Here is a 23,179-nt window from a genome sequence, read left to right as displayed (position 1 = left end):
ATAAATTGCAGATCTACAAGCTCACAACGCACACAGTGTGACGCACACATTAATACAAGTCGTACGATGAAGTGTAAATTAGGTTTAAGTGGTTAACATTAACAGCAAAACGGGGTCTCTATCAGTGAGTTGAAACTCGTTAAAAGGATTGTTTTAAGCTTTGCAAAGCCAGCATTTATACGGGGTTTCGTGCAACGCTTGTTATTGAACAACTGCCTTTTGAGCGCTTAAGCCATATGTAATGAATTTCACTTTTTGCTTTTATTACCGGCCCGTATTGACGGAACGTCATATCTTGTTTGCGCCGCTTGAGTTTATGTTTTCCACGAAGCCACGGCTTGCCCAAAGAGACTATTTTTCATTTTGTTTGAAACCACCAGCTTCAGTAAAGCAAAGGGGGTGAAAAAAAAAGAAGTAAAAAAAAAAGCTAACTTTATTTGCTCTGGCGTTTGAGTTGCAAGAGTAGCCCTGTTTGTTTCTATATAACGCCGTAACGTTTGGTTAATGGACTCTTTTCACAGGCGTGTCATAACAGAGTAAACACAGCTGCAGCTAATAAAATTAATAGAGGGTACATTTTGATTTAGGTGTACCAGTCGAGCGAGCTTTGACAGTATACTATCGACTATTTTGTCAGCACTTTCTCTTTTTGACATGCCTAAATCAAACCCTGCTCGTTATTAGTTTAATCAGCGGTCTTTAGTCCGCTATGACATGTCTTGGAAAAAGGCTCCTTTTTTTAAATTAAATTAAATAAGAATATTTATGCTCACCATAAGTGTTTAATTAACGGCACATTAAAATATGGTGTGCTACGCACATTAACCATTATATTCTGTTCGACAGGAGTTTGCTGGCCTCATTTCTGCTTGTTGCAGCGTTTTTGGTTTCAACCACTTCGACCCAATACAGTCGTTCTCAAACATTTTCATGTCAAGGACCCCCAAAATGATATGTATTTGGCTGCAGACCCCCATCACAAAAATATTTCTGTTCCAGGGACAACATTGTCACAAAATTGCAGATCACTTTGAGAACTACTGCTATACATTATACTTTTTAAAAATTATTTAATTTGGGGTTTTTATGCCTTTATTTGGACAGTAGGCAGCAAAGGTCGTCGGAATTGGGATTCGAACCCGCGACACGCTGTCAGACTGGATTAGCAGTCTAGGTGCCCAGACAGTTACGCCAACAGTATACTTTGTTAACCGGGGTCTTCCTCAGTTATCTATACTTGGCCTCCTCTTTTTTTCCCTGTCCACCAAATCTCTTAATAGCCAATCTTCAACGCGTTGTGAGCTTGTAGATGGGCTATCTTTGACAAATGTTTGCCTATTATGACATGCCCAGAATAGGGGCACTAGGGTTCAATGTGGTTAATTCGATTTTGAGGATTTTAATAATGGTTCTATGGATTGTGATTTACTTTATTTCATTTTTTTATTAAGAGTTATGTAATCACTACCATTTTCTTGTGACATATGGAATATATTTTCATCTTTAGGCTTCTGTCACAACTTCACCAAATACAACGCTCTGCATTGCCATGGTTTTTAGTACAGCAGTGGTTCTCAAACGTTTTCACGTCAAGGACCACCAAAGTGACACAAATAAGCCTGCGAACCCCCATTTGAAAAGATATGCCAGGGACCCCCATAGGAGAATATTTTTACGGCTCTAGCAGTGATTTTCAGCCATTTTAATTTTAAGTACCCACAGTTTGACATGCATTAGGCTACGGACCCCCATTTAATGGCATTTCTATCTCTGGGACTCCAATTTATATTGTAAAATCAATGTTAATTTAACTCTGAGAGTGTACAAATGGAACCAAATGGACCCTAACGGGTCCATTTGGTTCCATTTGTACACTCTCTGACTTACAGACCCATAAGGATCAATTTGGTTCCTTACTATTTATCATTTAGCTTGGGACCCCCTGGAACTCCCTCATGGACCCCTGGGGGTCCCCGGACCCCACTTTGAGAACCAATGTTGTACAGTATGTAGGCATGAGGGTTGTGAGCCAACAAAGGAATAAAAAACTGTTGATACTTATGCTTAATTAACACATGTCTCATGTTCTATGATTAACCGACAGCTTAACTCAATTATGGCTCTTGTGTACAGTACAGTACTGTAGATGTGCAACATGACCGTAAAGTGCTTGAACTAATATTGACATGGTGAATGTATTATTAATTGATGGCTTAATTGAGTCGTTAACACATGTATAGTTTGTAATGCAAGCCGGAAGCCTTGTTGACGCTGTCATTGACTTTGATGAACCCATCCATGCTTGTAATTGCCTGCCGCTCCATTTATTTATTAATTAATTGCTTGATTGATTCATTGGTTGCCCATTCATTATGATGTCCACTAATCTCTCCTTCTCTTCACAGTCTGCTACCCTAATTGCATTCATTTAACTACTGCTGCGCCAACTAGTGGTGAGTGCTGCTAACAACATTCAAGTCTGTCTTTGTGTGTGTGTGTGTGTGTGTGTGTGTGTGTGTGTGTGTGTGTGTGTGTGTGTGTGTGTGTGTGTGTGTGTGTGTGTGTGTGTGTGTGTGTGTGTGTGTGTGTGTGTGTGTGTGCATGTGTGCGTATGTATGTGCGTGCGTGGGTGTCTGTCTGTCTGTCTGTCTGTCTGTATAAGTATTCCCTGTTCTAATATAAATATTTAACCTGCAACCCCAGACCAACAGCAATGTCTTTCTTTCTTTCTTTCTTTCTTTCTGTCTCTGTTAACTAACCAGAGCTCACTAACAGTGAGCATTAGTCAGCCTCAACACATCGATACCTTATACCATACATGGGCAACTGGCGGCCCGGGTGCCACATGCGGCCCCCACCTTCACTTAATGCGGCCCGCAGGTTAATATCGGATTACTGATATATTATTGATTTCAGCTGTTACAATTGCTAACATGACCCGCTTTAATTACTTCAGTCTATATTAGTAGCTTAATGACTAGTATTACAATTCTAGTCTATTTTATGTCCAATGTATTTGTATTTAAGTTCATAAAGTTTAGCTAAATGCGTTTGAAATTAGATAAAAATGTTACTTTTCAGGATTCCAATTAAATAAATAGCAAAAAAATATCAGGATTTCCAATTTAAAAATAGCAAAAATAGCCGATCTACAAGCTCAAAACGCGTCGTGGTGCGACGTGTTTTGAGCTTGTAGATCGGCTATTTCTGCTACTTTTGTGTGACATAGAATGGCGAAGTATGGCATTAATTTACGAAAAAAAAGTTAAAATACAAGAGTCTGTCTGCCCGACAGTATATGCAATGTGGCCCTCTGGAGTTAGTGTGGAAATATAGTGGCCCTCTCCATCATCAAAGTTGCCCACCCCTGCCTTATACAGTACGTTAGAACATTCTCTAAAGCATTATGCTGAAGGCCATACATTAGCTACAGCATACACGTTTTAATAATGCCTCATAAATAAGGTGTCGATGACAGATATACGGTTATGTATCTGTCCAAACAAAAAAGAACATTACGAGCGTTTGATCCATGGAAAAACAGTCTGTGTGTTATGTAAGCTCCATACCAACGGAGGTATGGGGAAGGTTAAGGCTATAGCATGTCCTGTTTGATCGCTTCATAAAAGCATGCTTCAAGGAACCCCTGCTGAATAAGGCAGACACGGACGCACGCGGACGCGCGCGCGCGCGCACACACACACACACACACACACACACACACACACACACACACACACACACACACACACACACAGACATAGCCTGGGACCAGACGAATCTGCCAGTGCAAAAAAATAAATTGCCCATTTGGGTCTGGCACCGCTCCGTTGTGAATCCATTTCCTGCTCCCGAAGTCTGGGGTGACCAATCAGGGCCCATTATTCAAATATGGGAGACTGTAATAGGCTCTATGCAGCCATATTGGGAATGAATTGGGCCCCTGCCTTACCTTTACAGGTGTTACCAATAATACTAATTAAGGCTCTGTTCCATTTAGTGTGGCATAGTGGTTGTCTTATTTTCAAGGACCCCCATAACTCTGAGAGTGTACAAATGGAACCAAATGGACCCGGTCCATTTGGTTCCATTTGTACACTCTCAGAGTTACACACCCACCATAAGGGGCCATTTGGGAACCAAAATGGAGTGTTTCTAGTGAGCCAACATGCACGATATCAGCTCCCTGACCAGAATGGAACAGAGCCTTCATTAGTATCATTGGTAACAACTGTGAAGGAAGTAAGAAGAGGCCCAATTTCTTTCCAATATGGCTGCTATGCATAGAGCCTATTGGTAGTTGATTGTAGGTCTAACCAATTGCGTCCAGAGCCATTGTTTTGATCCCCCCCCTTTTTCCTCATAGAAGCACCAGAGTCATATCCACACAGTGATATAGTCTGGCTACGCAAGGCTAACACAGACATACACACACACAGACAGACAGACAGACAGACAGACAGACAGACAGACAGACAGACAGGTACGCACGCACGCACGCACACGCACATGTACACGCACACGCACACGCGCACACACACACACACACACACACACACACACACACACACACACACACACACACACACACACACACACACACACACACACACACACACACACAGAATGTCATTGTGAGCTCCAGGCAACCAGGCAGACAAGTCAATAGTCCTGTAACCTTAGGGGAACACTGAGTTCTGCTCTTTGAGTTTTATCGTTTGAAAGAAATGTTTTCATCATTGTATTCATTGTATTCTTCAGCTATATAGGAGAGTAGACAAACCAAGGGCAGAGAGAGGAGAGACAGGGTACTGTTGGGTCGGAAAGTTTGTATTATGTCCAACACCGTACCAACGCATCCAGTGTAGTTATTATTTATTCATAAGATCTTGTAGTTCTGCCCGCTGGGCAGTGTCGAAGCAAGCTTCATGACGACATCCCCTGACAAGCCAAGTTCAGATTTGGCTCGTACGCCATCGATGCTCCCTTGGTAAACGTCAAAGTCACAGATGACGCCACTGATCCCCGTTCTGACCCACACTTTGAAGCCCCAGGGGTGTGGCTTGCCTCTCATGTACTGCTTGATGGAACTGAATCTTCCCTTGAATGGAATCATCATCTCATCCACAGAGTTGTGCTCTTCTGGAACCACCTGTAGGCACTTCTCTCTGAACAAATCCAGCCATGGTCGGAGTTTCCAGAGTTTGTCCTTCTTGTCCTTCTCTGGCACGGTCAAGTTGTCAACCAGATGTAACGAGGTCAACAAAGACTGAAATCGGTTGCGTGGCATCACATCAGCTATAGACGCGTTTCGTGTGTCTGCTTCCCAGTACATCCGGCATCCATTCATTTGAGAAAGGCCCATTCTCAAATACATTCCAAACATTTGCTCAATTTCTTTTGGACTTGTGTTGACTGATGTTCCTTTTGTTTGAAGGCTGTAAATGTTTGTGTTCGTTGTGAGAGAGTCAATCATGTCTTTGGACACAAACTGGCGGAAGTACTGCAGTGGTGTTTGGATAGAACTCACATCTTCAGAGGTCAGAGGTGGGCCAGAAAAGTCTGTATTAGGGCTGATGAAGTCCTTCTTCAGCCACTGATATCTTGAATCACGGCGATGAGTGGGTTTGGTCAGTTGGGGCAGCTGAATGTCTGCTGGGCGGTCAGTGGGTTCACTGGGTGGTTCGGGTGGTTGGTTTTCTTTGGACCCCACGCCACAGTCCTCTTCATCTGACTCTTCATCAGTCTCATTGATGTCTATGTCAACATCACTCTCTCCGTTGAACACGGCATCCAGAACATCCCTTGCTAAGAAGCGAGGCTCTTTCCGTCTTTGTGGCATTCTGAAATGAAATAAAGACATACCATTAGTACATTAGTAATGCTAAGTTCTTACACATCACTGCTCACTGCAGGACAACATTTCACAAGTCATACAATACTGTCTGGCAACCTATTGTTTGATGTTGATTGCCACTAAGTGGTCATCATCATTACAAGCCCCTAAGTACCCACCACCCCTCGAATGAATAATGAACAACCCCCACAACACCCCAAGAATTACCACATTGGTCCCACTGTCCTTGTAGTATTGAAAGAAAATTAAACTTACTGAGAATTAACAATGGAATAATATTGGTTGACTATGTATTGTTTAGGGGGAAAGAGAAACTTTGGGTGGACATTTTCTGAGGCTTACAGCTCAATTATCATATATATATATATATATATATATATATATATATATATATATATATATATATATATATATATATATATATATATATATATATACGTATATATATATATATATATATATATATATATATATATATATATATATATATATATATATATATATATATATATATATATATATACGTATATATATATATATATTATATAGTAATGTAAATACACATATAACTGTTTAAATCTATTGTGAAAACTATATATAAGGCTGAACAGTAGCAGGTGAACCCTTGTATTTTTTGCAACCCCAAGGGCCCAACGTTGACCAAAAGCAACAAGTATGAATCATGCTCTAATTTCAATTTGGGACATATATTTCACAATAATAACATATATACATGTTCTAGACATTGTAATGTTCACCAAAAAAATTATTACAGGCATATTACTTACGTTTTTGTGAGGAATATCTTCCAGAGAAAAAAGAGATCTGTTCCAGCAGAGATTTTTCAAGTTGTGATGATTCCTGCCTCTGTGGGGGGTATTTATATGCAAATATCCTGGCCAATGGCATTGTAAGACTAAACAATAGGACCCAATGAGGATTTAGAGGTGAAAAAATAACAGAAAAACAAATTATTTAAACTCCTTTCTTTATAAAATATAATTGTTGCTCTGAAGCATCTCTGGGTCTTAGAGGGTTAATAGGTGAAAACTTTACAAAATATTCAATTTCATTTTTAACAGTCGTGAACCCCCATCTCAAAATATTTTGTTCCAGGGACCCCCTGAAGCAAAGATTTGAGTTGGCTTTAAAAAATATATATATTCAGATTTGCACAAATTGTCATGATCTTTCAAAAATAGCAGATCTACAAGCTCATAGTGCTTTTTTATATACTGTCTATATTTTTTGCCAATATATGGCAAGTATACGCAGAATATATGCTGCATATATGTGCATATACAGTATGTGGATATATAGGAAATATATGTCTTCTATGTCCACATATGCCACATACATGGATATATTATGTACATAGAGAGATAAATGCAGGCGGCCAATTTCGTATAATGTCACATATATGATAAACATAATTATACTGCATGTTGCATATATAAAAACATATATGTTCATATATTTTATTTGCCTCCCCCCTGGTGGCAGAGGCAAAAATTGCCTATGCCAACCAGGCAGCCCTGTCGTGTCCACGTTCACAAACCAGTGGCGGCTCAAATGTTCTCTCCCAATAACTCTGTATTGTCTGACAAAATCCCCTTTATGAACAATACTGTATGTCCCTTTTCTTGACACTGGAGGACTGTTGCTTTATCATGTTTTTGTCTTTATGAACAATTTGTCTTGTTTTCTTGACACTAGAGGACTTGTTGCTTCATCATGTTTTCATGTCTTTCTCCACCACCTCATTCTTCTGGGACTTTCTATTCCCACGGCAGCCATTTTGCTCTTTGCTCAATGACGTGATTCTCAAACTTTTTCATGTCAAGGACCCCCCCCCCCAAATGAATATGTATTTGGCCGCGGACCTCCACCTGAAAACATTATGTGCCAGCCAGGAACCCCCATACAAGATTTGTGTTGTTTAAATTTGTCAAAAATATTAAAAATGTGATTTTGTATGTATATAGGCCAGGGTTAAAGTGGTTAAACTGATTTCGATGCTATATTAACACGTGTAGCTGGGGGCCCCTCAAGGACACTTGAACCTGAACCACTGCTATTACTGTATGTCATAATGTAGTGTGAATAATGGTGAGTTGGCAGCACCATTGAAAACACCATGTTAAAACTGACAGAACAGTGTGTGTGTGTGTGTGTGTGTGTGTGTGTGTGTGTGTGTGTGTGTGTGTGTGTGTGTGTGTGTGTGTGTGTGTGTGTGTGTGTGTGTGTGTGTGTGTGTGTGTGTGTGTGGCACTACTTTCCTGTCACATCTCTTTGAAGATGAAAGCCTGCCCGACACGCTTCCCACGAGCGCACACACACACACACACACACACACACACACACACACACACACACACACACACACACACACACACACACGCCCATACTGTTCACTCACATAGACACAAATTATACACATGCACGCACAAACCTACCCCTACACACATTCACACACCCACTGACTCATACAAACATACCTAACCTTCCCCTTCCCCCAAATACACACACACACACACACACACACACACACACACACACACACACACACACACACACACACACACACACACACACACACACACACACACACACACACACACACACACACACACACACACACACACACACACACACACACACACACACACACACACACACACAGACCAGCACAGCCGTCTGTGGCTGTATTAACACAGCTCTCATTACGAGAGAGCAAGCGGAACCATAAAAAATGACTTCAAATAGTCCAAACCTCTTTGACCGTTGTCATAAAATGAGACACAAGTTTGTAAGTAAACAACATGTCACACGCACACACACACACACACACACACACACACACACACACACACACACACACACACACACACACACACACACACACACACACACACACACACACACACACACACAGTTCCATCCCAGTTCCTCTGGAGCCTGTGTGAGTCTCTTGAAATACCCTTCCTGTCTGTCTGTCTGTCTGTCTGTCTGTCTGTCTGTCTGTCTGTCTGTCTGTCTGTCTGTCTGCCTGCCTGCCTGCCTGTCTGTCTGTCCTGTCCCTCCCTGTCCCCTCACTGTGCTGTCCAATGAATAGGAGACATCGTTAACGTTAGAGAGAGAGAGAGAGAGAGAGAAGCATTTACATAACAAAATCCTGAGTATTCATTTTACAATGATGGTATATAGAAATAGACCCTTACACACAGAGTAAAATGAAAAGTAAAATTAATTGACTTCAATTAACACTCAGTTTATGCTCACCCCCCCTCATTTGCTTATGAATGTGTGATTTGCTGGTATCCCTCCTTCAATGTTCTTCTGCTTTTACTGTAACCCCTACCTGCTGACGACTCCTCCTTTTCACCCGACAGTGAGGAGTTTGAGCGGTAGAAGGTAACGCGTGCGGTGGGACACGCTCTCTTTTTTATCTAGGTCTTCTCCCTTGCATTACAGCCTCTAGGTCTAGGAGTCGCTAAGTGCAGTGACAGAGTTCGCCCCCCAGTCCCCACCCGGCTTCTCAAACGCGAACATGGCCAATAGGCTCTATGCACAGCAGCCATACTGGAAATAAATTGGGCCTCTTCTTACTTCCTTCACAGGTGTTACCAATTATACTAATGAAGGCTCTGTTCCATTTAGTGTAGCACAGTTGTTCTCAAACTTTTCAATTTCAAGGACCCCTATAACTCTGAGAGTGTAGAAATGGAACCAAATGGACCCTTACAGGTATTACCAATGATACTAATGAAGGCTCAGTTCCATTTTGGTGTAGCACAGATGTTCTCAAACTTTTTAATTTCAAGGACCCCTATAACTCTTGAGAGTGTAGAAATGGAACCATTTCTACACTCTCAGAGAGTTACACAGATCAGCAAGGGGCCATTGGGGTCCCTGGACCACACTTTGAGACCCACAAAGCAGAGCAGTGTGTTTCCAGTGAACCAACATGCACAGCATCATCACCCTGACTCTGTTTGACAAGAATGGAACAGAGACAAATACTCGTTCTCGCTCTGTCATGGCAGTGCAAAAGGAGATGCCCTCTTCTTGTTTTGTCTTTAGCAGCAAATAGTTCCTCCGTCGACTCTAGACAAATCCATGCTCTGCATTCACAAAAAAAGCTATTTTGTTTTTTAAATATATTTTTGGGGGCTTCTGCCTGTAGTTCGGTAGTACAGTGGAGATTGACAGGAAACAGGGGGAGAAAGTCGGGGAGTGACGCGCAGCAAAGGTCCGCCGAGCTCGGGAATCGAACCCGGGCATCAGAGCCTAAAAGTGGTACACGCCTTAACCACCAGGCCATTTGCGCCTCGCAAAAAAGCTTTTTTTTCTAATAAAGACCAGCTCTGTAATGAACCGCCTTCATTAGTATCATTGGTAAGACCTGTGAAGGAACTAAGGAAGAGGGCCAATTTCTTTCCAAAGTGTATGCTGCGCATAGAGCCTATTGTATTGGTAGGGAGGGATGCCTGTGTGCCAAACCTCTAGTCTCCACAGTGGTGGGAACTTTACCCCTGCATCACCCTAGTGCTGCTGCCGTTTTTAATTTTTTTTATCAGCTCTCTGTCATTTACAGCACTGGTTTTCAATATAAGGTCCAGTGTCCCCCAGGGGTCCTTGACGGGGTTCCAGGGGGGTCCCCAGCTAAATGATTGAAACCTCTAGTTAGGAACCTCCGTGTTAATTTTACTCCAACAGTGTATAAATGGAACCATTTGGTTCCATTTGTGCACCATTAACTTAGGCTGGTTCCAGACAAATCTGCCATTGCAAAAAAAAAAATGCCCTTGGCAGATTAGGTCTGGCCCCTCTCAATAGAGATTTTATTTCTCTCCCTCCAAAGTTGTGAGGGACCAATCAGAGCCCAGTATGCAAATATGGGGCGGGTTTATCGCCAGAGGCATTTTTTTTATTTGTCCCTCGGAAATGCAGGTTCCACACAGAGATTCAAGTAAGGAAGGGGCCCAATTCATTCCCAATATGACTGCTGTGCATAGAGCCTATTGGTACTTGGTCCACAGTGCCATTGACGCGTTAGACGCATTTTCCCCCCCCTTTTCGTTATTCACTGAACCAGGAGATAACGCAATCCAAAGATTTGCTGCTCCATTCACTTCCCTGTTAAAATATTAGGGAAATATTCTGTATCTGGGCTCCTGTGTTTTACTATGTATTTTTGGCAAAACATGCCATTTTCAACTTGCCGCAACTATGGAACGTGATCGGATCATTTTTTTCCCCAAAATTCTACGAGACCCCTGTGCGTGTAATGAGGGGATCACTGTGCGGACAGCGCTCACAGAAAATATTCCATGATTTTTTAGGTAAAAACACTTTCGCTAGCACTGGGGTGACACTATTACAATTTTAATCTGGCAGTATAAAGAGTTAAGGGTCCATTTAGCTCCATTTGTACAACCTTAATAATCCATTTGGTTCCATTTGTACACCCTTAAGGGTCCATTTGGTTTCATTTGTACACCCTTAAGGGTCCATTCGGTTGCATTTGTACACCCTTAAGGGTCCATTTGGTTCCATTTGTACACCCTTAAGGGTCCATTTGGTTCCATTTGTACACCCTTAAGGGTCCATTTGGCTTCATTTGTACACCCTTAAGGGTCCATTCGGTTGCATTTGTACACCCTTAAGGGTCCATTTGGTTCCATTTGTACACCCTTAAAGGTCCATTTGGTTTCATTTGTACACCCTTAAGGGTCCATTCGGTTGCATTTGTACACCCTTAAGGGTCCATTTGGTTCCATTTGTGTGGGGGCCTAATGCCTGGCCTAATGCATATCAAGCTGGGGGTCCTTGAAATGAAAACGTTTGAGAACACTGTTTTACACTCATGGGACTCTCTGCTCTGACAGCGCACTGTTACTGGACATCGGTAGCTGTTGTATGAATGAATGTCTCTCTCTCTCGTTCTCTCTGTCTCTCTCTCTCTCTCTCTGTCTCTCCCCCTCCCTCTCCCTCCCCTCACCCTTCATCCCCCCCTCTTCCATCCTGGCCACCACTTTGTGGCATTAAGAGGCTCAAAGCACAAAGCGCCGATTCATCTGCCTCATCACACCATTCTGCTCAGCATATCTCAGCTCATGAGGAGGGAGGGAAGGAGGGAAGGAAGGGAGAGAGAGAGAGAGAGAGAGAGAGAGAGAGAGAGAGAGAGAGAGAGAGAGAGAGAGAGAGAGAGAGAGAGAGAGAGAGAGAGAGAGAGAGAGAGAGAGAGAGAGAGAGAGAGAGAGAGAGAGAGAGAGAGAGAGAGAGAGAGAGAGAGAGAGAAGGAGGAACTTGTAAGGACAAAGAGAGGGGTGGGTGGGAGAGAGAAACAGAGAGAGAGGGGGGGGGGGGTAAGAAAGGGGGAGGTGGATGGATGGAGAGGGAGGAGAGAGAGAGGCTTTTCTACTTTCAACCTGGCGTCCCTATTTTAGACATACAGGCAAAGGTTAAAAAAAAGAAAATTAAGTACACTGTAGGGCAGGGGTCTTCAACAGGGGGTCCGGGACCCCTAGGGGGTCCTCAGAGTTACTACAGGGGGTCTGCCAAATCTTTTTGGCAGGCGTTGTGAGCCTCACGCTCACAACGCAGCGCGTAGATCGGCTATTTTTGACAAAGAGGTGGTGTAGAGGGAAAAAAGAGCAGACCAAGTAAACCAAAAAAGTTTAATCTGAAACACAATTTTATACAATATAGAGGGGGTCCCTGCTTCATCTCTCTCTAGCTAGGGGGTTGTTAACTAGTTGTACAAACTCTTGCTTTATTGTTGTATTGTTTTATTGGATCTTGTTTAGTCGATACACTCATTTGTTTTAGCTCTTGCTCATTTGATTTTCCTATTTGTCTCATCTGTTTAAGAAAGTAGGTAGCTGATATATTGCACTTTTACCTTAGCGCTAGGTATACTCTTGGTTGCTTGTTTTAGCAGAAAATGCACTTAAGACTTCTGGCGATTAGTAGTTTTGTTTCCCTACCTATGTTGAATGCACTTATTGTAAGTCGCTTTGGATAAAAGTGTCTGCTAAATGACTGTAATGTAATGTAATGTAGGGGGTCCTTGGCCAGAAAACGTTGAAGACCCCTGCTGTTGGGCTTACATGTAAGTGGCTAAAGGTATGGGGAGAGAGATATGATGAACGAGAAAGAGAGAAAGAAGGACGTTAAGGCAGAGATGGTGAGAGGAGAGGAGAGGAGAGGAGACGTATAAGAGGGGAGGGGAGGGGCGGAGAGGAGAGCAGATAGGAGGGTAGGGGAGGGGAGATGTCCGTCCGCACCTCTCCTGATTGGCATGCCGTCAACCATCAGCAAATTCCACCTTCTTCACTCTCACTCCACTGATTATTTCATGACATTTTCTGGGACACATTCCTCTTGTCATGAGAGAAACGTGTGTGTGTGTGTGTGTGTGTGTGTGTGTGTGTGTGTGTGTGTGTGTGTGTGTGTGTGTGTGTGTGTGTGTGTGTGTGTGTGTGTGTGTGTGTGTGTGTGTGTGTGTGTGTGCGCGCCTCCACAAAGGAGCAGCTTTCATGGCGTGCCCGTGTCCTCCCACTCTGTGAATGTACGCGTGGGCCTGAGTCAGCCTGGAGATCACATTTCAAGTAGCTGCAGGGATACTCGAGTTGACGAGCACTTGATTCACGTTGTTGTAAATTGCAGTTAGTTTTCTCCGCAAGCAGGGGGGGGCGGGCAAGACATGACTGCCCTGTCACCCAAAGGTTGCAGGTTTGAAATCCACAACAGCTTTTGTGTGTGTGTATATACTACATTACATGTGTTTGTGTATATATATATACCATATAGTATACGTAACTATTTATGCTATAAGTGTATGCGAGCTGCACTCTCGCATCGCATATACTAAAAGTACATATACTGTATATATATATTTATTGTATATTGCTGCTTGGCATATTTTCTGTTGCAGGACTTGTTGTATTCACATTGGAGCACAGTTTGTATTTTTCTAAACTTACTTCCATTGAACTCCATTGTTTTGTGATGATTTTTTTTTAACTGGTTAAACTGTGTTGTTTGTTTTCTCCTAATGTCCTCCCCCCACCCTGCAGGTACGTCCCTGCCCAACTACACCACCCACACCACCAGCTGTGACTCACCGGGACTGGGCTGCCCAGGTAGGCAAAACAAACGCACTTGTTCTCTCTCTCTCTCTCTCTCTCTCTCTCTCTCTCTCTCTCTCTCTCTCTCTCTCTCTCTCTCTCTCTCTGGGTTTGTTGACTGGCTTACGAGGGACTAACATGCCAAGTCAAGTGCACAAAAAAAGAGTTTTACTATCGTATTACGTTTTTTCCCTTAAAATAATTTCCCCTACTGGTCTGTTGTTTTGACTCTTGGCTGAGAATGGTGCCATCCATGGTTTCACATCCATTAAGAGGTCTATCTCTATAATAAACAGCATGTATTTAAAGGAATACAGTACTTCACCTCCAAAATGGCCTTTTTCCAATCAAATACTCACGCCATGATGGCTTGAATTCATGGAGATTTTCTTTCTTTCTTTATTTGTTTGGTCACGTTCATTCACATTGAATGAACTAATAGGAGGCCAAGATTAACAACAACAAAGTGATATTAAAGAAATATCCATTTATAAACTCTCACATAACTCATTACAATATAATGCTAGTGTCTTGTATCCAGTCTTATATAAGCAGTACTTCCAAAACACTGCATTTTCGCTGAAATGAACAATGAGTGTGGTCTTTGCGACCGCACGCTCGGTTCAGCTTGGGTTGAAATCCACGTGCACGCCGAGGCACGCTCCTTGTTTGTGCGTGAAACTGCTCATCCCGGAAGTGTTTTAAATGTCAAGGTTTGAGTGAAAATGCTGTGTTTTTGGAATGCAGCGTATGACTGGATAGACATTTGAGATTACACTGTGACAGTGGTGTGAGACTTTCCAAACAGAATTGTTATATCGTTTTCCTGTTGTTAATCTTGGGCTTCTATCGATTCAGTAAGTATTTTCAATTCAGTTAGTATTTCAGTTAGTATTTTCTAAAAAGTTGTTTTTCTAAAAAGTTTGTTTTTTTGGGTTATTTTTTCGCCATGGAGACATGCGAGCAAAACAAATTTTTCCATGCCATCACTGGGTGAGTAACTGATAGAAAAATAAGTCATTTTGGGAGGTGAAGTATTTCTGTAAGTGGCCTCCAAAGTCCCTCTAAATCCCCTGAAAACTCCCTCTGAAAATGGACCATGAGTGTCTTGTTAAAGGGGAAGCTTTCTGAGTTCTCTTCCCCCAGCGGCCCCATCGTAACGTTGGCCTGTATGAACCGTGTCCTCAGCTCTCCTCCGCTGTCAAAACCTTCAGTGCAAAAGAAGGATAGATTGTTGTGAGATGGGGAAGTGCTCAAGGAGGACAGGGAGAGGAGAGACAGGGAAGCAGAGAAGGAGATGAGTGGGGAGGAGATAAGCGAGAGATTGACACACAAAAAGTCCTGGGGACTTGTTTCCATTGCGGTCCTACAGTATGTGTTCAATTCATCAACACAGCATAACAAAATAACACCAAGATCAGTGGTGGAAAAAGTACTCACACTTTTAACTTAAGTGAAAGTATCAATATTGCAATGTAGAAATACTCTGTTACAAGTAAAAGTCCGGAATTCTAAATTTACTTGAGTAAAAGTACAAAAGTATTGATATAAAAATGTACCAAAAGTAGAAAGTACTCATAGTGCAGAATGTCCCATTTCACAACTTTTCAAATGTATAAATCTTTTGAAAATAGCAGATCTACAAGAAAGGAGAAAAAAATCAGAGAAAAGTTGAGGTCAGATGAAGTCTCAGGCTGAGAAGGAGAGAGACATCGAGGGGAGGAGATGAGAACACGGCAACGGAGGAGACGGGCGGACAGAAAGGAGTACAAAAGGACCCCAATGGAAACAAGCCATATAATAGGCTTTCTTGGGTTTAAAATCCTCTTAGCAAACCGTGTGTTGAACTGTACTTTCCTGTGCTTTTCTAAAAAATAAAGTATTCAATCAAAAAAACGAGGACAGGAGATGACAGGGAAGCGGCGGATTGAAAAGAGTTGAAGCAACGGAACGAGAGGTCATGTTAATAAAACCCTGTAGCGTTGCTCAGTGAACCCTTCTCTGGAAGCTCAGTGGGTTTTGAGATGGGAAGCGGGGCCCTGAACAAGGTTTAGACATTTTTTCTGGAGTCTTAAATTTTGACTCCACACTAGTAAAATCCCCATATAAGGGGATATTTCACTTTCAAAAAATGTTTGGGTCATGTTATTGTCTACTCAGGCTTTTGTGAGCCCCCCCAGACAGTTTTGAAGTTGCTTGATTCAGTATTTAAATATTTGATATTCATTGTCAGACACGCCCCCTTCCTATACAAACCCATTATAACTTCAAACTCCATTTGTAACATGTTAGATTCATCATAAACACCAGTCCTTGGTTCTGGTGACTCATCCTGCCCTCCTAATACGTGCGGGGGCCCTGTTTTTTTTCGATTACTTTTTTCATTTATTTAAATTCTTTGTTTTATTGTATTTTTTTCACTTTACATTTTTTAATAACAAATTAATGAAAAAAGTAATTGAAAAAACACGGTCTCCTCACGTATTAGAAGGACAATATCAGTCACCAGAACCAGGGACGGGTGTTTCCGATTAATCTAACATGGTTAAAATGGAGTTTGGAGTTACAATGGGTTTGTATAGGAGGGGGCGTGTCTGATAAAATGAATGTCAAATATCTAAATATTGAATCAAGCAGCTTAAAAACTGTCCGGGGTGCTCACAAAAGCCTGAGTAGACGATAAAATGACCCACAGTTTTTTTTCCAAAAGTGAAATATCCATTTAACATTGAGGACCCCGTAGAAGGATCCATTTGAGGTCCATTTCCGAGTATTGCGCTGTCTGCGTATAAAAGTACTCAACATCCTCTCTCCCCCATGTTACAGTATGAATGATTCACTCAAATGGTCTTGCTGGAGACAATGGTGTCACAGTCCCCGACTGCCCCCCCCCCCCCCCCCCCTTCAAATGAGCTTCGTTGAAGGGCCTAAGGCTGTGGTTCTCAAACATTTTCATGAAATAGGGCGTGACGTCACCGTAGCGCAGTGGTTTACAACCCTTTTCATATCAAGGTCCATTATTTATTGGTCATTTGAGCCACGGAACCACCGTTTGATGAGATTTAGCCTTTCAGACCCAAGACTTAGAATATTTTGTTGTCGTTGGATACGAGTTTGTCCACAATTCCATGCTGTATTGATGATGTTGGCACCATAGGAGAGATAACAGGCAAACGTTGATCAAAATAACAATTATTTAATTAAGTAATGTAGATGTTTAGCAATAATCTAACTCTTGAGAGCGTAAAATGAAACCAAATGGATCAGTCAGGGTCCATTTGGTTTCATTTTACGCTCTCAAGAGTTAAAGATCTACCTGATAAGGGTCCATTTGGTTACCAACTCTCCATCATTTAGCTGGGGACCACCTGGAACGCCCTCAAGGACCACTAGGTGGTCCCCGGACCACTGGTTGAGAACCACTGCCGTATAGCTAAAAGAATATTCTAGGTGCGTCTCTCAATCCCGTTGTTTTGTTTCCTCGCCTCGTTATCTCTCACCGGCGTGGGTTTTTCGAGAAAGACAGCAAAAACAAACATGAATGAAATGAAGTACGATTTGTTTTGTGTGCTGTGTTTGTTTTGAACTCCCTGGTGTTTTTATGACCTTCCTCAGTTTTTTCCCCCTGTTTTCTTATAAGTATATTTTTTGAGGCATTTCTTCTGTTTTATCTAGTTCTCCTTCTGTTTTCGTATAAGCGCACAAAACGCAACACCCCTCGGTCCCACAGGTTGTCACCCCCAGACTTCCCCAGCTCATGGCCTTTGTGCTACCAGTTCATTTGATGGGGGGGGGACATTATGTGTATCAGAAATGCAGTGGCACGTTGCCAGGTTGTTTGGAACAGTACATAGCTGGGGGAGGGCGAGGGGGGGGGGGGGGGGTCACTTCTCCTAAATGTCAGTTCTCACAGTAGCCCTACGGTATGGCAGCTGCAGAGGGACATTTTGTTTTAAAGGTCAGTTGTTATTAAGAGATTTGGCGTATTGAAAAAAAAAATGTTATGGAGGCGGTTCACCAGTGGGTTAGATCGGGGGCTTGTTGGAATATGTTCCGCAAAAAGGAGAGAATGAGAATGAGACAGCCCAGGAGAAGTCGTGAGAAAGGCCACGAGAACGCTGTGATGTGTCGGGGACATTCTTCACGTAGTTGGATGCAGTTAGTGTCGACTGCAGGGCTGGTAAATCTCATTCAGCAGTCAACAATTTGTATGGTTTTACCAGCAAGCTAGAAATGATGGAAATAGCGGAAATGCGATGATTGATTTGATATATATAGGCCTATGTATATTTTCTTTTTTAAATAGCCATGTCTACAAGTTGTGAGCTTGTAGATCGGGTATTTCCAGCTGCACGAAAAAAGATGATTGAACAACTCTTGACGCGGCGCCTGGGGTTCGGCGTTTTGCTCAAGGGCGCTGCAACAACGCGATGTCAGGAGGATCCCGGTATTGAACCTGGAACCTTTTGATTCTCTTGTCTCCCAGGCAACCACTGCACTCACTCACTTGCTATACCACTCGACCATCACTGACGCCCACATGAAGATTGAAGACGATTTCGCTCAAAGTGGTTTTGACACATAGGTTCTCTATCTTAGCCTACCGTATAGTGGTTCAGATGTTTGGTTTTTACTGTGCCTTCCCAGGCGGGAGACCTGTGTTGAGCCATTAAGACCGGGAACGCATCTGTGTCATTTTTAGATGTATTTGGCTATTCAAAAATAGCAGATATACAAGCTCATAGTGCGGCGCTATGAGCTTGTAGACCCCCCCCCCCCCCCCCCCCCCCTCCATCTCAACATATTTTGCTAGAGGGGAACCCCCCCCCCCCCCCCCACACACACCCCAGAAAAAAAAGGAATATATTTTCAAAGATTTGCACACATTTTCAGGATTTTTTAAAGGCACTCAGTGGCACTCGGCACTGGCGCCGCGATACGAACTTGTAGATCTGTTATTTTTGAATAGCCACAGAAATCTAAAACATGACACAGATGTCGTTCCCGGATTGAACAGGGTTAAAATATCAGGTATTATTATTACACTATCACGTGCTAAATGCTACATGCTACATGTATCTGTCGCAACTGAAAAATCCCAAAATGCATCTTTATCTCATCTTCCCACTACACCACCACTTATTGCCCTCTCTCTCCTCTCCCCTTTCTCTCTCCCCTTCATCTCCTCCCTCCATCCTCCATCCTCCATCCTCCTCCTGCCAGCCTCCCTCCCTCCCACCACCCCATCCACTGATACAGCTCCCACTAACATCATCCATGCTACTAATGCCACCCCCCAAGGTAAGCCACACTCATCCTCTCACTCACCCTCTCTCCCTCCTCCACTCTTATCTCATTCTCCTCATCCTAATCTTCAGCCCACTTTAAAGGACCATACCAGCCTTTTTGGACATGTCTCACAATGCATTTTGTATGCATGGGACCAGTGGGGCTTTAAGCTTATAACATGGTTTCATTGCGTATAGTGCCTTTATCCAAGGCGCTTTACATGCGCGCTCGTGACACATACACACACACACATACACACACACACACACACACACACACACACACACACTCTCACACTCACACTCACACTCACACACTTGACGGTGCAGGAAACCATGCAAGGCACCGGCCTGCTCATCAGGAGCTGTTACGGGGTTCAGTGTCTTGCTCAAGGGCACTTCTACGCTAACCCAGGGGGTCACTCACATCGGGGACACAGGTTCAAATCCCGGGTAGGTAACGGAAAAGTTACGGATTGTAGCTTTAAGATCCGTTTTGAGAGGCATTAGACTGCAGTAGCAATCATGAATAACCGAAAAAGATATATAAAACTGTTATGAGGAATGAAATCTTATCAAAGTAAGAGCAATTCACTTAAAATATATCGAAACTATATATTTAGAATGAATAACCAACTTAATCTCGCTCATGTAGGTTAATCGAATAATAAATAAAATAAAGAAGCAGGGTTTTCTTTCTTCTAATCAAAACAAAACAGTTCTTTTTTTTTTATTATTATTTTTCATAATCAACTAAATCAATTAGTCTGATTAACAATTTAACCCTGATTTATACTTCCTTGTACAATGAAATGGTTGCGTGCAAAAATATAGATACTTTTATACTATGTATAAATACATCGTCTATTGGAAGATCTGCTACTTTAGATGCTTTTGTGTGACGCTGTAGTATGATCCCCTCTTCTTTCTGTGGAAATAACTTTGCGATGGGAACGATGTACGAAAACAAATTCCACACACTTTTTTTACCTTGTAAACCTGTGATGTGACAATAAACCTGATTCAAGTAGGGCGATAATTTACGAAAAAACACAAAAAGTTAAAACTTGGAGATAAGAGGTGTCTGTGCCCGTCAACGACGATATGTTTTAAAAGAATCGTTCATGAATCATAATCGCGGTGAAAGTTTTAAATAATAGTGATATTGATTAGGAGTCACATCGCTCAGCCCTAGCTGGTATTCTCCTTCAAGTTTGTCCTCCCTTCCCAGTTGTCATCCATCCATCCATTGCTTATTTAATTCCCTCCATTATTATTGCCTTGTTCCTTCTGTTCCATCTCAGCCCTCACCTGTTTACCCTCCTCCTCCTCTTCCTCGCTCATTATTTATCCTCCTCTTCTGTTCCTCCTCCCTCGTTTTTTCCAACATCATTACGTTTTGTTTATCTTGTTAAGCTGCTTGTGCTGCTGACAGCTGAACGCAGGCCCGTCTGGACGGGCTCTGTGTGTGTGTGTGTGTGTGTGTGTGTGTGTGTGTGTGTGTGTGTGTGTGTGTGTGTGTGTGTGTGTGTGTGTGTGTGTGTGTGTGTGTGTGTGTGTGTGTGTGTGTGTGTGTGTGTGTGTGTGTGTGTGCGCGCGCGCGTGTGCGGGGTTGGGTGTGTGTCAGGTCAGTCCAGTGCTGCTAACCCAATCAAAACTCACTTTGTCAGAACTCACTTCATGCTTAATGTACAACCAGCATCATATGAAGGTCGAAATAGCGGTCACTGTGTCTTTAAGGGCTGTTCACACTGAGCACTGTAACTGTAACTAAAATATATCGTTTAAAAAAATGTTCTAAGTCAAGTGGATGGCAGAGTTCACACCAACTATGAAAACAAATACAACTAGAATATTCACAATTCTGGGAAATTGCAAAGTGTGGTTGTGCCGACGGCAGTCGCAGGGGTTGCGGCCGCCGGGACGCGAGGAATGCGCCGGGAGGAATACCGTCGGAGGCCGCGCGACGACGTGCAATTCGAATTTGGTGCCGATCGGATCCCGCGTTCGTGATACATGCCATTTTGATTTTAGGAAATAGGCCCCTCCCGCTAAAGAAATAGGCCCCTCCCAAAAATGTGGGAGGAGTAGCGCGCCAAAATAAAGTTTGTCTAGAAATAAAGTCGGAAGATTGCCCTGTTAGTGCAGCCACACTATTGATGAATGATATAGTTATAGTTATCGATATAGTTATATTGCTCAGTGTGAACGGCCCTTTAGTCTCCATTTGAAGGGAATATGTCATTGCACATCCATGCATTATGTCGCTGATGTAATAGGACATGTCTGTCTCTGTGCAAAAGTAAACAAATGTTTTGACCAAAACAGGCTTTTGGTCGAATGGTTGTTTACTACTACAGTAACACTTTTGGGAACATTTAAGCTGTTATTTAGTCACGAGAGGTCTCTGTTCGGTATCTGTCTGTATCTGAGGGCGGTACGGGGGGTGAGGGGTCGGTGTTGGGGGGTATTGGGGTATGGGGGGGGGGCTTTCAGGTAGGACAGGGCCACACGCCCGAAGGGCGCTTTTATCTAGTTTCCTTCATTAATACTTTGCAGTCTCTTAATCCTTAATCATTCCACTCTCCATCTATCTCTCTCTCTCTCTTTCTCTCTCCAGAAGCAAAGATATTAGTTAAAAATGTTTGCTTTAAAACATAAATATATATATACATACAGTATATTCAAAGATTTGCACACATTTTCACAATTTTTCAATAATAGCAGATCTACAAGCTCATAGCGCGGCACTCTATGAGCTTGTAGATCTGCTATTATTGAATAGCCAAAGTATGAAATAATGTGCTTACACAGATGCATTTCTGGATTGAAAGGGTTAATGAAGTCTTTTATTTTTTTCTTTCTCACTATAAGGGGGACAATGCCGCCGCTCTCAATGGCGCGTGATAGTTCTCTCGCTATACACGGCTCGTTTGGGTCGTAATTTGAGCTTGTTATGCGACGACAAGCGCTTTCACGGCGTCTTGAACGGCGAGCAAATTTGTCGCCGCTTTCCTCTTTGCAATTAAAAGACACGCTCTCTAAACAACCCCGGCTTTTTTTTCCCCCTTTTATTAACAGGAATATGTTTTGAAAATAGGTGCTGTTTAGCATAAGGCGTTCTTAACGTGTCGTGCGGGGACTGCCAGCGGCCCTTGGGGGGGTTCCAAAGGGGTCCCCAGCTAAATGATTGATCGTTAGGAACACAATGGACACTTGACGGGTCTGTAACTCTTGAGAGTGTACGAATGGAACCATTCATTGTGTGTGTGTGTGTGTGTGTGTGTGTGTGGCGGGCGGGGCGGGGCGGGGCGGGGTGGGGCGGGGCGGGGCGGGGGGGGGGGGGGGGGTCACTCTCAACTGAATTGAACTGAGTATTTTTTTCACCATGTCGTTCCCCCTCCTCTTTGCCTGTCGGTATGTTTTTTAATTTGTCACCCGTTCCAGTCCTTCCCTCCATCACTCCATCTTCTTCATCATCCATCATGTCTGCTTCATCAAGCATGCTTCTAACCCCAACTACCACCACCCAAAACACCTCCTCCACCAACACCACCACCTCCTCTAACTCCAGCTCCTCATCTCCTGGTAAGGGTCCAATAACCCGCTTAAAGCTTTAACATGTTATACTCCCTCGCACGGCAGTGTCGCTTGGCGTTGATGGGTTTTTAACTCAAAGAGCGGTTCTTTTCTGCAAGCGACATCGTTGTACTATTATGGAGTATAACTTCTGCTCAGTTCCCCAGAATGACCTAGAGATGTCACCTCCACGCGTCTTGGTTCACAGTGTTGAGAAAATGTTCAGTGGTTCTCAAACCTTTTTATGCCAAGGACCCCCAACACGATAGTCCGCGGACCCCCATTTGAAAAGATATGCCAGGGACCCCCATGAGAGAAGA

General features: G+C 42.9%; 1 protein-coding gene across 7 annotated transcripts in view; it reads left to right on the top strand.

Annotated features, from left to right (window-relative positions):
• The window catches only part of adgrg6 (adhesion G protein-coupled receptor G6), a 142,968-nt gene that overhangs the window by 62,812 nt on the left and 56,977 nt on the right, over window positions 1–23,179 (top strand). For 3 of the 7 annotated variants that reach the window (XM_084083279.1, XM_084083278.1, XM_084083282.1), the window contains exons 7-10: window positions 2,406–2,453; window positions 13,942–14,007; window positions 19,216–19,293; window positions 22,728–22,868. In XM_084083279.1, coding sequence (XP_083939405.1) covers window positions 2,406–2,453; window positions 13,942–14,007; window positions 19,216–19,293; window positions 22,728–22,868 — 333 coding nt within the window. The remainder of the gene's footprint in view (window positions 1–2,405; window positions 2,454–13,941; window positions 14,008–19,215; window positions 19,294–22,727; window positions 22,869–23,179) is intronic. The other 4 variants (XM_084083280.1, XM_084083281.1, XM_084083283.1 and 1 more) reach the window with 4 other exon arrangements.

Source organism: Gymnoscopelus microlampas (genome assembly GCF_963454915.1).
Source record: "Gymnoscopelus microlampas genome assembly, chromosome: 16".
Classification (NCBI taxonomy): domain Eukaryota; kingdom Metazoa; phylum Chordata; class Actinopteri; order Myctophiformes; family Myctophidae; genus Gymnoscopelus; species Gymnoscopelus microlampas.
The sequence above is the reverse complement of the archived record's forward strand: the minus strand, read 5'-3'. Positions and strand labels throughout refer to the sequence as shown.